We start from the raw sequence: 16029 nt of genomic DNA, 5'->3' as shown, positions 1-16029 counted from the left end.
ACTAAGTTAAAGGTTGTTATGTTACAGCTTATTGGTGAACTCTGCTGCCTAATTTCTTTAGACTTTGTGGAGACAGGGCTAAGGTTGAGATTTACATGACCTTGGGAGATATAGTAATGAAATAAATGTAAAGCACTTAGGAATAAACTCAGTATTCAGGAATAAGGAGTTTTTAAGCAACATTGCCCATTCCTGTTGTTTTCTTATTTATATATGCTTAAGAATTTATTTTCAGTTGTCATATTAAACATAAATTTGCCTTATCAAGACAACATTCAAGTTACCTTGGAGAAGGATTTATTGGAAAAAATATTTACTTCAAATCTAACTTTCATAAAAAAAACTAAAGTCGTTAGCTCAGATCCTTCTACTAGGGTGCAGACGATGCAGACCTTGACACATGTTCAAGGAGACCCTCTACAGCAGAAAGGACACTTCCTGCTGATTTGGTTGAAGGCATCCTCAGAAGTTTGCTTTCACCTCTGCCAGGAATTTAGGGGTGCGATAGACCCATCCCCAGAATTAGCGTCCGTGAAGAGCAGTAAATATAGGAGGAATTTGTAGGTGGCTGGATCAGGATGAGTCTTCTGTACTGTCTTCATACAGCACGGAGACAAAAATCTGCTTTAAATGAATGTAAATTTCAGTTCCTATATACAGAGTGGAAGAACTAGAATTTGTTTAAAAGCAAAGTTAGGCCTCTGCTGTGATTTTATTTGACATCAATTTATAATGTGAGCTTAGTGTTTTAGATGGAACTAGGTTGAGTTATGGGTAGATAAAACCACATCTAAAATGGCTATTTTTTATGTCTGTATGGTTTCATTTTTCTTCCTATGTCTTCTGTTTGGAAAAAAGTTCCATCATATCAGTTTGTTTTCCAAAATGTCTTTAATCACCAAAGACTAGCAGTTAAGATTTTAGAGATGAAAACTTTTCATTTTGGTGTGTTTGAAAAATGGGGTAGGACTGTCATGGAAGAATATAAATTTCAGGGATTTAATTGCTGATAGGAACAAAACTTGCACAAGCAAGTAGACGGTGAGCTGAAAATAGCTTAACTACAGAGCTGAAAGCAAATGTTGAATACTGCATGGTAACAGTAATTATAGATGGATCTTGGAAATGACGTATGCAATGCCAACTTCGTTTATTATTTCTTTACTTTTGTATAGTTACTATATAAGCAGAATGTCAAATGAGACTTTATAAAGTTATTACTTCAATGCAAAGGATAATGAGATTTCTTTGAAATGTAAACGATTTGAGTATTTATTACTTCAGTGTTCGACAAAATGTGTTACCTTAGGGCGTTTTACCAGCCCTACCCTTATGTTAACAGGAAGGCCTAGGGAATCAGGTAAAAAACGGAAACGAAAAAAGTTAAAACCAACATAAAACCTACTGGAACTATTTGATATTCAGGTAGGACCTATATGCTGAACACCCTAATAGCACAAGTACTGGAGAACTTAATCAAATATCATCACTTCAACTTAATCACTGTTCAGAATCTTGGCACTTGCTACCTCAAGGCTGCAAAGAGATTAGATTTGATTGGCTTTGATAATTCTACTTGCTGGTATTTTTCCTTTAAGCTCCACGTCACCATCGGCATCTTACATTTCTAGCTACTTCCTTTCTTGCCGTTTGTTTTTTTTTTTGAGGGTGCTAATACTTCAGCTTCTGAAATCTCAAATTCCATTCTCTCTGCTTTTGTTTCATTATTATTGGTTTCTGAGGTCAAAGCATCACATAATAATGCATGAATGATTGCCAGGTTACAAATTCTTGTATTCCCAGTTGTTGTCTGTAAAACATTGAGTGTACATACAGCAAATATTATTGTATGCATGACCATCAAACCCGTGGTTTTGCACGAACTGGGGTTGATTGTACGTGCACCTGAGATGGTCTCATGGTCTGCCTACCTGACGAGGAGGATGCTTAGAAAAGCCATATTTCTGTGTTGCAGAGTCCTGTTGTTACTTACACCAGAAAATTAAGATCTTTCATTCGGTCTGTTCGGTCTCAATAGGATGATGACAGTCATCAAAATTCATGAGGTTTTCAGTGTAGTGAAAAACTAACACTCTCTCAGTGCAAAAATGTATAAAATCCTCCGGCTAATGTCTTAATAATCCGTCATAATGGTAATACACATTCCAAATTAAATATGGCATTTCCATTTCTTAATGACTTGAAGTAGTGTAAACTGCAGCACTTGCAATTGGTTCTAGTATTTGGAGTGGGAATGATTTGGATTTTGCAGTGTATGTGCCTAACACCTGGATTACGGTGAATTTAATTTCAAGCACCTATTTTTGCACATAAACTCCCAGTGGCATTTTTCATTTATACTGGTGTATCGTTTGTAAAGAATGCTAAACTTGATATCCTGTTTCAGATTAACAGGTATTTATTGGGAGTAGTATGATAGAAGCAAAGATTTTCTAAAATTCAACTTTAAAAGTGAGCATGTAAACTCAATCAAAGCAGCATTTAGAACTTCTTGTCCCAGGTTAGTGACTCTTCATGCAGAACAGTCTTTTTTTTTTTTTTTTTAAGTCATCTACTTAGCAGATAGGACCTTTGATTCTAATCATAGAGTTATTGTATCTTTTTTCTCTCCTGCAGATGTAAGGTGAAAATAAGCTAGAAAAAAAACTTCTCTCTGGGACATGGATGTACATGGTTTGTTACATTCCTGAACCTACTATGTATGGTGCTTATTGACTGTATACTTTATTTGTTCTCCTGTGTGAAAAAACTGGCTCAAAAGAACACTTTAATGAGAACAAAGAGACAATGTACATTTGTTTAATGTGACATCAAAGCAAGTATTGTAGCACTCTGTGAAACAATAGGAAGCTTCCCTGTCCAAAAAAGAAAAAAATGAAAGAAAGAAAAACAGAAAAGAAAAAAAAAGACAGTTGAATGAATGGAGGATACCAAAAGTACTCAAAAACATGACAAAAATCTAAGTGAATAGTGGATTTCTGTCAGAGCAGTCAACGGTGCTTTACGTCAAGAAATGTGCCTGCGTTCTTGATGAAGATGGATGGACACTGATGGACTTCAGGCACAAAAAAAGCAGGAATGTATGAAATGATCAAATGCCACGCAAACACTATAGAACAATACATCCCTACTTGGTGGTATTTTAAAAGTCTATACAAAAAAACCTACTGGGGAGCCTTAAGTGGATTTTTTTTTTTTTTACACCATAAAGAAATTATTAAGTTTTCTTTTTACTCTTTGCCTAGCTTTTTATTATCTCTTGGACTACATTTGCCAATAACACATATAAAAGACTGGTGTAACAATAAGCAGAACACAAAATATTATGGTATTTCTCCTAGTGGGATGCAAACTAATGAGATGTATTAAAATAAAAATGGTATACCTATGCATAATTTTCTAGATATTTCTTGGTTTATGTTCCCCAACCTCCCCGTAATTTAAAACATTACATAAAAAGAAAAAAAGATGTGCGTAAACAAATCATAGGATATCCATGCAAAAATCCTTTTTTTTTTTTCTTCCTTTAAGACTTATGCCAGTTGCCTACTATTGATATTGTGTTAGCAGTTGTCATTCTTATCAGTATACAGATACTTCTATTTCACATGTTGGAGCTGTGTGAAATGTACAAATTCTTGTATCTGCATTGTACAATGTCATGGTGGCATGGGAACTACCTTGCTGCAAATATTTGAACAAAACCTAAAATTCTTTATTTTTGGTAAAATGTTATGCTTTATGTGTATTCAACAGAAATATGTGTTTTTGTAAAGGTGAAGTTTGTATTTTTATCTAAAAATTAACAGTTTTATATACCTGAGAAAGCCTGCTATGTTTTCTTGAACCAAAAAAAAAAAAAAAAAAGAGAAAAAGTGCATTTTGTGGTCATATTTTTGTAGTAGAATAGCCCAAATAACATCAAAATCTATTTTAACTATAGCAGGGCAGATAAAATACTCTGGCACCAGCTCCTGTGTTTTCAAAGTGCCAAAGGATTAAATGTTCAGTTCCCCACGGATTGCAGTGGGAGCCACATGGCTAAATCCTGCTTCGGAAATGTAGGGCTCTGCCAGATACGACATGGCTACTCACTTGGCCCAAATCACTGCCCCTCCCCAGTAGTTTGAATTACGTACCCTTTGTTTGAGTTGGATTATCACATTGGATACGTATAATGAACTACTGGATTCTTTTATTTGTGAAACTTCTACAAAAAGATGAAAGAGTCTTCTTAGTTTGGAACAGCAACAAAGTTTGTCTTGAAGACAGTGTTTCCACTCAAATAAAAACTTATCTTCAAATGTGAATGAACTGCAGAACCTTAAAATATCGAGAGAGAGAGATTTTTAACTTTTCCATTTCTTTAAGTATAGTTCAAACATTCCCCTCCTGTTCCTGTAGCTACATCCAATGTCAACCGAACAAAGCAATGTTAGCTAACAGGCGTTATTGGCTTCAGATGCTAATGCAGAGACAGAGTTAATCACCGTTCTATTTTGTGATCATTTTCCCAGTGTATTTGTTGAGCACCAAAACTGGAAATGCATTTAGCTAAGATTGTCTGTGCTTGTTTTCCACTAAGTGTACTGTTCACAATGTTATGCACATGAATGTATGTGTCTGCGTTTAAAAAAGTGTATAAAATGTAATTTATATATTTATGTTTCAGTGGGATGCCAATAATATTGCTCCGTTTCTTTTTTTGTCTAAAAGATATCTAATGAAAAAAAAAAAAAGACGTATATCCATTAAAATCATGTAGATGAAAAGCATGATGTGACCCACTCAGACACTGTGTAGGTGTGAAAGGACATCAAAGTCACTTCAGTGGAATAATTTGCAAAACAACTTATTGAGAATCCTGTGGTTGCACTGGCATAAGAAGGTTGTGTTGGGATCTGTGGGCCAGCTTCCCTGGAGTTACTCCATTGAGTATAATGGAGCTCTGCTGATTTACATCATGAGTGAGCCTGGCCCTGTGTTGGTGTCTTGGAGAAAAAGTAAACGGAAAGGCATGCATTTTATCGGTGCCAGCAATTAAATGTGTTATGCCAAATTCAGAAAGCCAGGAGAGAATGAAGACTGAACGGAGTCTTTTCCAGTAGTTGTTTGTTTGAGACTTGTAGTCTCGAGTTAATTTTGTTACCAGAAATGAAACGCACACGAGTCTTGGTTCTCAAGCACAGTGTTTATACGGCACGCAGCAGAAAACGCAAAAATCTCAGGGCTATATTCTCAGCTAGTATAAATTGGCAAATGTTCTTGACTTCAGCTGCCCCTAAGCTAATTTACATCAGATGAGGATCCAGTCCACGGCTTTTAAAATGTGGGAGTGTCATGACACATGTGTCATTTACTGTAGTCCAGCTGAGATACTACCCAACAGCCTTGTGAACACTACTGGCTATAGTATTAGTCCTTCTTCAGGGTGGCAGATACAACCAGAAGGAATAGTGACATTACAGGTTGTGACACAGGAGACATTAATTCAAAGTTAAGTTGGACATTTCAAGGGCCATATCCTCAGCTGGTGTAAATCACCATCACTCCGTTGCCTGCAATGGAGCTGTACCAGCTTACACCACTTGAGGGGCTGGTCCCTCATTCTTGCTCATCCCTTTCACTACTCGATCCTGCAGGGATCTCAGATTGTCGTGTACTGTTAATGTAATCCTGTGTTCTCTAATACTTAAGCACAATAAGTGAATATAAGAATGGGTGTCAGACTTAACTTTGAATGTCCAAGCTCTGAAATGGTTTGTTTCACCATTGTGGCTGTAAATTAAACAGTTCTCTGTGCATTTGTGAATGCCGTGTCATATCTTCTTCTGCTGTCTGCTGGAGGTGGACTCCATCTGGACTTTTAGAGTGCAACATTTGGAGTGTTACAGGGAAGGGTGTGAGCAATTGGAGCCGTAAGATATCTGATTGACATCTCTGTTATTGGTGGGGTGGGGGACCAGTAGGGGACTAAATGACGGAGTTGAAGATGGTAGTTTTAAGTCACATTTCTGTGTAATCCTCTAGCACCTTGTTGTTTTTGTCCTTGCACATGCTAGGTAGAAATTTCAGGGTAAAGCATTTTTCTGTTTTACTTTCTGCAGTCGCTTGCTCTGTCCAGAGATTCAAAAGTTGTTGGGTCTGTTTTCATCCTTTTTGAAGAATTTTCTGGTCAGAAAGTATATGTGTAGTGGACTGCCCCAAAAGAATCTGAGTGTTACAATATGGAGCATGGTTGCTGATTCTCCAGTCAATTGCGTACTTTTAATTCTGTCTTTCATCTTTCCAGAATTACACTTCAGTTGCTTTTGTTGATTGAAAACAAGGATTATGTGCCAGTTTGCTTTCCTTTTCTCCTGTCCTCCATCCTGCTTGACATCTGCTTTATTAGACAGTGGACATTGACTGCAGGCAAGTTGCTCCTCTCCTGGAGCAACTCCTGGAGGTTTCCAGGCAGCTCCAGCACTTTTGTGTCTTGGATTTAGGCTTTTTACTCTTGTTTGGAGCAGCATCTCATGGGTCTCCTTCCTCAATGGGCTTCAGCATTCCATCTATGAGGTTCTTTTGGTGGTCTACCTTGGGTCCATGTTGCCTTTCTGTAGTCTGTTTTCTAGCTATTCTCTGCCTGACTTTTCCATCCCTCTGTTTCTGTCCCTCAAAAATGTTTTCCCCTTAGGTTCTGTCTCATCATATATCTATCTATCTTCTCTCCTCCTGCTTGCCAGAACAGCCTTTGATCTGTCAATCCCCAAATCAATTGCTTTATCCAGGCATGTGCCCCAGGATCCTGTCTCCCAGGCCTGTAGGCCCATAACTGACCTGCACATGAAAGACAAATGCTGTAATAGAGACATGTGTTTGTCGAGAGAAGAAGATTCATCTTTGGATTTGGAAAAATATTCATTACTGAATGCTCCCTGCTAAAGCTCTGTCTAATTCCAGCTGCAGTGTAACTGTGGAATGAAGTGGTGTTGAAGCTATTCCAGACATCTGAGAGTTCAATTAAGATCAGTGACCCCGTGTATAATTTCATTTGAAAGTGTACCCAAAAGCAAAGATGACGTTTCGAAGCTACCTCAGCTTTGCATGCTCATATTTTACTGTAATTTGAAGGAAATCATGTTTGTAGGCTTCTTCCATAGCTTTAAAAATCTTATACCTGAATATTTATCTGACCCTCTCTTGGGCTGGAAATCATGGTTGCTTTAAAAAAAGAAATGATGTGGAGCTCTTCAATGAAGTAATTTTCTTGGTGTTTCTAACACACAGATTCTAGTACTGGCATATCTGAGAGACAGTCAGGTAAAAACTGTTTAAACTCATAAGAATCCCACTTAAGTTTGCTTTAACTTCAGGTAACAGAGAAAAGCTTATCAATGTTGCATTCCTCAAGAATCACCCTATGTTTTGTACTTATTATTTCATTTAATTATTGTGTGTTTTGTCACATTTTAAAAGTGAGGTATTATTCCATATCTGAGATTGTTTTGTGCTGCTCTTTGCTGTAGCATCTCTGTGGCTCAGCCTTGAACTGCCTTGTACCTCCTCTGAAATAAAGAACTATTGTCATCCCATTTTAGGTGAGACCGAGGCATGGAGAAATGACTGTGCAAGGTCACACAGCCAGGTTATGACAGAACCAGGGATAGGACTCAGATCTGAGTGCTCATCCAGTGCCCTAAATCACACGACCATCTTTCCTTTCCAAGAATGAACCCTTGCACCCTTAGAACTTAATACTGAAAAGATTGAGGGTAAGTAATTTTGCCTAATTACTGTGCATAGGATATATGATTAAAAACCTCTGCTGTTGTCGAGAGAATGTAATGACTGATGAAAATCCAGCTTTCTGCCATGCAGTTATGCAGCTTTTTATGCTATCATGAGCTAGTCATTTCCTGCATCTCTAAGGAGTCAACCTTTCGTGACTTACAGTGAAAATTATGCACATAGAACAGATCAAGACTCAGATTTTATGGGAATTTACAAAAATTTAGTAGGCAATTTTCATTGTACTTCCCTTCAGTTCAGTGTCATTCGTTCCTTTTATGGTGTGGGTAACATTTCCTAAGGGAACTGTTTTTATCGTGGGCCCAATCCTGTTTTTTTTTTCCCAGGCCCTAATGTGGAGAAGCACTTTAAGAGGTGCCTGTGTTTGCCCTTCTTTACGCTAGTGCCTAAGCATGCTCGTAACTTTGGACAAACATCCCATTGACCTTAAGCAAATGGAGCAGAGTTGATGCTTTATTACCTTTTTTGAGTACGGTGTGGCTTCTTGACATACAATTCCAGTTGTGGGATGGGGTCCTTCGTGCCCTTGGAGTGTTCAGGTATGTTGTAAGCAACCCCAAAAATGAAGTATGAAGAATAGGGTCTGCAAGTAGAGAAACAGCTGGGAGAATTCTGCTCTCTTCTGCTCCCATGGTGGTTGCCATTTCGAAATACATATTTGTTCTTTTAGGAAAAGTACTATTCCAGCATGGGTGGATTCAGGACTGCAATTAGTAATATCAGTGAGCCCATTTAAGATTATCTATTTGGGTACTTCAGAGAGTGTAATTTGAAAACACACAGTTGTACCCATAACAATCATACCCATAACAGACAAATTTGAGATGGGAAAAAATGATAACAGCAAGTTTAGTGTGAAATTTGGTAACTTCTGGTTTAGGAAAAATAAAAGGGAATTAGAAAATAAAATTAGCACAATCAAAAACTTGATTATTCATTTGCCAGTTGTGGAATGTTACCTGTCCTTTTAGTCATTCCAGTTATTTGCTGCATCAGGCTGAATTATGTGCTGAAGCAGCTCAGAATCACTGCAACATGTAAAAAGTTACGGCTGATTCTCGTTGAACTGCTACCTATTATCATAGCATATGACTGCAAGGTGGGGCCTGCAATCATGGTTGTAAATCAAAGAACAAGTCATAGGTTAGGTACTGTTTTCCTTAGATACTGTCTCTAAGTTTGTTTTCTGTATGCTAGTGTCTTGAGTGACATTTGGTGAGCATTTCAGTTAGGTGTAAAGTCAAGAATACATAGTTCCCAACACGAAACTATGGAAGTGCAAACTCTTAGCCTTGTTCATAATCAATAGATAAAATTCTGGCAACATCCAGGCGATAGAATTTCTGTCACTGAAGGTTTCAGTGTTACGTTTTTCTAGTGTTACATCTTCCCTTAGGGAGGAATCCAATCATTATTGTATTTGACTCATTAGCAAGGCATCAAATCTAACTTGGTTTGAGCTTTTAGTATCTAAAAATTTTCGTTGTGCGTGCCGGATGTCTTTTGGCATCTTAGGTAAAAATACACAAAGAAAGGCTGATCTGTGTGCTTCAACAGAAAAGTAATCCACATATGAATACTGGAGGAGTCCTTCAAACTAGGAAATAAGGAACCTAGTTTGTAACAAGGGTTGCACACTCATCTTCCCAAGATCAGACCTGGTGCTTTGGCCTCTATGTACTATCTTTGCAGGCAGATGGTTTTACTGTCCATCTTTGAAATTGAGAATAGCTGTTAAGATCACGTATGCAAAACCGAGAAGCACCCAAACATGCAGTCCCCCCAGGGGACTTTTAACACTTACGAAAATCCCACCCTGGTTTATTTGGCAGGTGAAAAAAGAATTCAGGAAATACAATACATATAATGGTCATTCTGTGGCAAAGTTGGTGTTTGTAGAAAATGCTCATGCTTAAGTCTTTCAGCAGTTAATGATCATCTTTACAGACCATAATACCTGAATACTTCACTTATCAATCCATCAGGGCTTGGATGAACTTTGAGTCATATGAAAATGGGACACTCCTTAGGCCAGCGGCAGGTCTATCTTCTAGCAAGTGATCAATGAATTACATAACTGTCCAGATTATTCACTTGCATAAATAGATACAACTCTCTTGACTTCACTGGAGGTGACAGTTACCTGAGAACTGACCCGAAACTCTTGCCATGAAGTAGATAGTGATTTCGTATTTTGCTGTTTACTGTTATAAAAATAGACTCATTTCCTGGAGCAGTTAAAACAAGAAAAAATCTGGAAAAGCAATTTCCCACAGAGACTTATCCACACTGGAATTTGCCAAGGTCCCTGGATGTGGACATGTGCTGTCAGAAAACATAAACGAGCAACTTTGTTTAGGGAAGCCTCTGACCTGTCAAAAATGCAAAGCATTTGTTACCAGACTTTTCCTTGGCAATTAGCGGGTAGAATTGGTCATAGAAATTGTTTTGTTTGCTCACAAGGGGAGAAGCAAGACGTAAATTCAAGATATTCCCTGTTGGGGACCACAAGAAAGAAGATTTTGTTCACAGAGGGCCTGTGGGTGAAGTGCCAAGTGGCCTTAGCTCTCTGTGGGGATGAACTCAAACTTGTAGACCTCAATGAAGTATCAAGAGCCCTCCAGAACTACTAGTCATCCCTGACTGTGACTTTTTTTCAGTAGTCTAAGGAATTTTGGCAACCAATTTTAGCTCATTTTTTACAAGATAATAAACCTCAGTTGGCTTTAAAGCCCCTCTGCCTGTGTTCTGCAGAGAGGCTGATTTTGCCCCAGGGATGTTGCTGTGAGTATTGCCTTCCTTTCCTAGGTGGTGGCACTCGAGCCTCGGGTAGTGTTCTGCTCTTTGGTGTAGGTAGTTCCCAGCAGTGACTTTTCAAGGGCCTGTTGCATGTCTTGTTCATTGATTGGGCAGCCTGATACTTCAGAGGGAAGCCCTTTCCCCAGCCGCGTTTCGCCTCTGTCTTAGAGCTTTGGGTTTACGTGTCTTTTCTGTGTAAAGGTGGTGCTGGTTTAAGCTGGAGACCAGGGAAGTTTCAAGAGGCCAGATTTTCTGCTATGGGCCCTGTTCTGCTGGAGCTTGTTGCCCAGCTGGGCCAACCAAGGAGGGAGAGATGCTGCAGCACTTCAGGGAAGCTAAGATGCCTCCTTGTGCTCGAGTGCTCCTGCCTGAAGACTCATCCTCCTTGGCTGCCACCAACTTTTCCCCTTTCCCCTTTACCTTGAGGTCTGATGTTTCCTTGATGCCAACATGTCCCTCATGCAGGGGAGGGTCTCATGCTGCATTATGTTGTTGAGGAGATGTGGTGTCTACTCAACAGCGAGATTCCTGTGCAGACTGAGCGCTCTGTGCTCATCCACTTGGGAGTGAAGACGTTTCTTGATCCATACTCTCTCACAGTACAGTAAGCTGCTCAGAGGTCTCCTTGGAGCCAGGAAACTGCTGAAAAATGTGCTCAGGATCTGAATTCCCCTTGACTGCAGTGGGTTTCCACAGCGTGACAGATGAAATTTGTCACAGATAAAGTAGTTTCTTCAACAAGCTGTGTATGAGTCCTGCAGGTTAATGCTCAGCTTGTGTACTTCACTGGTTGCCATAAATGCTGCTTTTAAACAAGATAGGTGCTTTTTATTCAGGGATGTCTGTTTCTCTTACATGTGCTTCAGAAGAGCTTGCCTAACAGCTTGTATTCATTTGTTGTGAAGAACCCACTGGCCAATCCAGAATGGTTAGGCTATGGGGGTTTTGGGACCTTGCAGCCAGGGTTAGCAAGTGCGAATGTTTCCCATTAGCTCCCTGCATTCCCCTAAGTTGTGATTCAGCAAGGGAGTCAGTGGAAAGCTCAACTTGAGGCATGTGAGATGTTTCTTTGAAGTTACTCCTGCTTAAAGTTAGACATGATCTAAATTGGCTTGCCAAGCTAATACCTGTAAACTTAAGTCTTTCCCTTTTATGCACTGGCTGGAGTGATGGTGGTTTCAGAAGCATCTGTAGCCACAGCTGTTCAGTAAACTATTCCATAGTATTGAGGGAAAGCTTTAACTATTCAGTAGCTTTCGATCAGTAAGCTCAGGTCTGCTAGAAAGCCCATAGCAATGCCTGCCCTCTCTGGGCCTCTTAAGTCCCTTCCTTCCTTCCTTATTTTCTTCATCATGTTTCTTTTCTAAGGCCAGTGAAAAAAAGTCTCAAAATTGTACCTTAAAAAGGTGGGAAATTAAGGAGATCATGTAATCTTGATTCCTTTATCTCGCTTAATTAAGGAGAAGTTTGCCAACAGTGATCTGGTATTTCCTAAAACAAGCAGACGTGAAGAACACTTTGAGCAACTTCAAAAGAGTTTTCAGGCTAGATCAGGAAAAGATAAAACCAGAAGTGGAAACTTCTAATGCACTTTATAGCTCATTACTTACAGGAAGTACATTGTTGCTTTTGATACTAATGAATTCTGCAGGATGAGATTTCCAAAGGAAAAAAATATGGCACTTTCTCAGTCTTAGAGGAAAGGTCTCAGGTCTTCTGCAGTTATGATAGTCACACAGTGGATGGGTGTGATCATATCACCTGGAAAAATTCTACCTCTGGGAAAAGGCTTTTTAATGTTTCAAGTGTGTACACTTTGGAATTTCTATAGCAACTTCCTTTTCTAGCTGTGAAAAGTGATAATGGGAATGGTAAAAGTCTATCTTGTTTTCAGTTGCCCTTTTCTGCACCCTAGAAGGCAGAAATACTGCATTGCGTATATCTAGATGCAGTGATGACAGGAGGAACACTAGTTGTGTGACTTAGGATGAAAGGGATAACATTGGTGCTGATGTCCTCAGTCAGATAGTGAGGCCAACAAAGTGAGAATAACAAATACTCAGATTTACCAGTGACACTTGTCAGGAAAATTAGTATTTGGCAGACTCTTAACTAACTCAACTGAAGAAATAATCCTGAAATCCTGGATTTGGACTGGGGCCCGAATCCCAAGCTAGTGGATTTACTGTTAGTGAGTCGATGCCCTCAGAAGTATTGTGAAATAGGACTATTTCATAGTTTGCAGCACCCAGAGATCCTACATGTGACAACTGTTTTCTGCTATTTAAAGATTTCCCTGGTGGGAGCAGGTCCTTCGATGGTGACTAGAGAATTGAGGGGTTGTGCCCCAGATGCAGCTCGTGGTTTCAGGTCCAGATGGGCTGTCCCCACGCTAGCAGCAGCTGGTGCAGGATGCTGCACGTGTGCTGGTTACCTTGCTGTCCTCTACCACAGGAGATATCTCTGCATCCCAGCTCTTGCAGTTCACTCAGATTGCAAGGACAGCTTTGCTATATGTTTCAGTGTATTTTAGGCAGCAAGGCATTGGACTAAAGCACATGCATAATGAAGCCTGAGCGTACTTTTTTCTTTGATATCAGCCAGATACTTGAATATTGGATTAGTTGCTTTTGTATTTTTAGGCACCCTGATACTTCTAAACTTGTTGTCATTGGAAGGCTGTCTTATTGAAAATCAAGAGGTGAAAATTTCTATTCGTGCTTGAAAGTGAGATTTGGATTCCTAAGTCACAAAGATGCTTTTGCAAATGTTACATGTGTCTTTCTGCTTCTCTATAAATCAACCTGCTTGGCCTGAACGGAATATTTAAATAATAAACAGCTGAAGGACAGTCTGATTGTTTCTTTCAGAGTGTTTCCCTTAGGGAGTGCTTGGGGTCGCGTGGCATCTGCTCTGACCTTAAGGACCAGCTTTCTGGATGGTTTTTTTTACAATGCTGACAAACCCCACATTTTAACTAGCTGTTAAATAAGCCAGTCAGTGGTGACTGTCCAGGACAGGGATTAGGAGAGTATTCTTACTGGGATACAAGATGGCTCTGTCCATGTGCTGGCCAGGGATGAAGGGCTGGAAAACTGTGTGGTGGAAGAGACTACTAATGTGATTTTCCACAACTTTCTTTGCAGCTGCATTTTTGAGGAGGGAGAGAGAGATGGCTAGGCTTGCAGTAACATGTTGTGCCGTCATAAATGCTACAGCCACCATCTGTTTCCAGCCCACGACTTGAAAGAAAACTGAGCAGTAATATCTCATAATTCACATGAGCATTTTACACTTGTGAACCCTTCCCAACCTTTGTCTAATAATGAGGGGAGTGCATGGTGCTAAGGTTTGTATTTTTTCCTGCACATATTAGTGTTTATTTGTATGTCTCTTTCTGTTTTGTTGATTTTTTTTCATGAGCCCATGAAAAAAATTTCTCTGGGAGGAAAATCAGACCAGTTATACAGTCAAAAGAAACATAATAAAGGCAAAATCACAGTTCCATTGACCTTGCTGGCAAAATTCTCCAGGAGGAGGTGCATTTAACATTCCTCACTGTGTCTGTCTTAATTACTTGACTGAAAGAAAGAAAGAAAGACATTAGAAAGTGAAGAGGCAGGTTGCTGAACTGCCCTTTCCCTGCAGAAACAGAGCTGCTAGAATAGCTGGACATGTGCATTTTAAACCCTCACAATCAGATAGGGTGGTAATGGTAGGTTGGATTTTAATGAAAACAAATTCTTCTGCTAATCTTGTCTTCGGGCTGGTCCTCCATGGGATTAAGCACCACCTGCTGTGCCAAAGACACGCTCAGGTTCGAGGCTGCTGGTGGGTGGGAAGAACACAAACATCTGAGAGTGACTCTGGTGAGAGATCTCAGTCTGTCCCCTTAGTGCCCTCAGGGAAGCCAAAGATGTTGAGATCGTTTAGTTGATGGAAATACTGCTCCCTTCCAGCCTGCAGAGCAAGGCTAACATCATGAAGGATTTCTGTTTGACTGTTCTGCAAAACCAAAGGCTGCTCTGCTGTTTCTCTGAGCCTCCTCTTGTCTTTGGACCCAATTTGCACACCTCCTCCTAGCTGAGCTGGCTGAATGAACTCCTGCTCCCCTCTGGCCTTAGAAACAATGACTTTCATCATCTCTACCACATCGCAGAGCAGTTTAAGGATGAAAGGGCTTCTCATTTTATATATCCCTCTGCTGCTAGAATTATAAATCCTTGATGGACTGAGTTTATAGCAAACTGCTACTGCAAGTAAGTGAAAATTATTTTGTTTTGTCATATGTATGCTCAAACTGTCCAACGTGTTGCCAAAGAACTGAGCTGCTGATGGGCAACCGATTCAATCTTTTCTCATTTTATTTAAAAAATAATAAATAACTATCAATCAAAGAGGCTTATTCTGACATGAGCTACCTGTTGGGTGATCCTCAGTGTCTCCAAGATGCGTCTGTAAGTGGAAGAAAGCTGGCAGCTGTTGACAGGTCTAGTAGACACAACATGAAGCTCCACCAAGAAAAGGTTTGTGGGCTCACTGGGGTTGGGAACGGGTTAAGGGATACTCTTTTTTTTTTTAGCTCTACTTGCTGTTCTGAGTGTATTTGTTCAGGGAGCAAGGATGCATAGAGGCCACATCCAGCCATTCTGACCTCTGCTTGAATCAGTGACAAAGCTTCATTGACCTGTATATGGCAGTGGCGCTTCTTCTGTCTAGCAGTTGGATCAAAGATGGATTGTTGGTGTATCTCTGGGATCCAGAACGTGAGCTCATGTCTATTTTGGTCCCTTGTGATGGTAGGTGAGCTGAAAAGGAGATGGCAGAAACTCTTCAAGATTATGGGGACTGAATCACATGTATTTCTGTATCATTTTCTTACAGAGCGAACAAGCTCGGAAAATTACCTTATTTTTATTTTTTACCCTGGCTGATTAATTATAGCTGGTGGTGTTGTGAGCTGTGGTATTAAATGGCCTTTCTCTGCTAACTCCTGTCGTGCTGGATTCGATTCCTGCTGCCTCCACCCCCTTACGTGGAGTTTGCAGCCACATCTGACATGTCTGCCCAGCACACGTGCTGGTAGGAGCCTTCTCCCAGTGCACACGTCGTGGGTTCGGTATCTCTGGAGCTATAAGCATCTTTTCTGATGCTCATTTTTGCGTGACAGGGAGAGAGAGAGAAGGCACGGGAAAGGGAACAACAGGGAAGGCCTCCAAGATGAAATTCCCAGGAACAGGATTTGCACATTTTATGACCGTTCAGATGGAAATGCAACGAAGCTGAATTATTACTCCTTAATCCTGCTTTCTCACTTTCCTCTCAGCAGCCTCCTCCCCTCGATCTTAGGTAATACAGAAGCTTATAAACAAATCCCACCACATGAAAAATAGCAAGAGGGGGGGAGAGGGGACC

At 40.0% G+C, this 16029-nt stretch overlaps 1 protein-coding gene across 5 annotated transcripts in view; it reads left to right on the top strand.

The window, feature by feature from the left end:
- PDGFA (platelet derived growth factor subunit A) overlaps positions 1 to 15721 on the top strand; it is a 34358-nt gene extending 18637 nt beyond the window's left edge. The window contains exons 6-8 of one of the 5 annotated variants that reach the window (XM_069870469.1): positions 1343 to 1425; positions 2408 to 2521; positions 2638 to 3896. In XM_069870469.1, the coding sequence (XP_069726570.1) occupies positions 1343 to 1398 (56 nt within the window). In that variant the 3' untranslated portion in view covers positions 1399 to 1425; positions 2408 to 2521; positions 2638 to 3896. Of the gene's footprint in view, positions 1 to 1342; positions 1426 to 2407; positions 2522 to 2637; positions 3897 to 7604; positions 7779 to 13760 lie in introns of those variants that run through there. The other 4 variants (XM_069870468.1, XM_069870473.1, XM_069870470.1 and 1 more) reach the window with 4 other exon arrangements.
- The last annotated feature ends 308 nt before the right edge of the window (positions 15722 to 16029 follow it).

The sequence above is a fragment of the Phaenicophaeus curvirostris genome, chromosome 16, assembly GCF_032191515.1.
Source record: "Phaenicophaeus curvirostris isolate KB17595 chromosome 16, BPBGC_Pcur_1.0, whole genome shotgun sequence".
NCBI lineage: Eukaryota > Metazoa > Chordata > Aves > Cuculiformes > Cuculidae > Phaenicophaeus > Phaenicophaeus curvirostris.
Note: the sequence above shows the minus strand (reverse complement) of the source record. Positions and strands in the feature narration are given on the sequence as shown.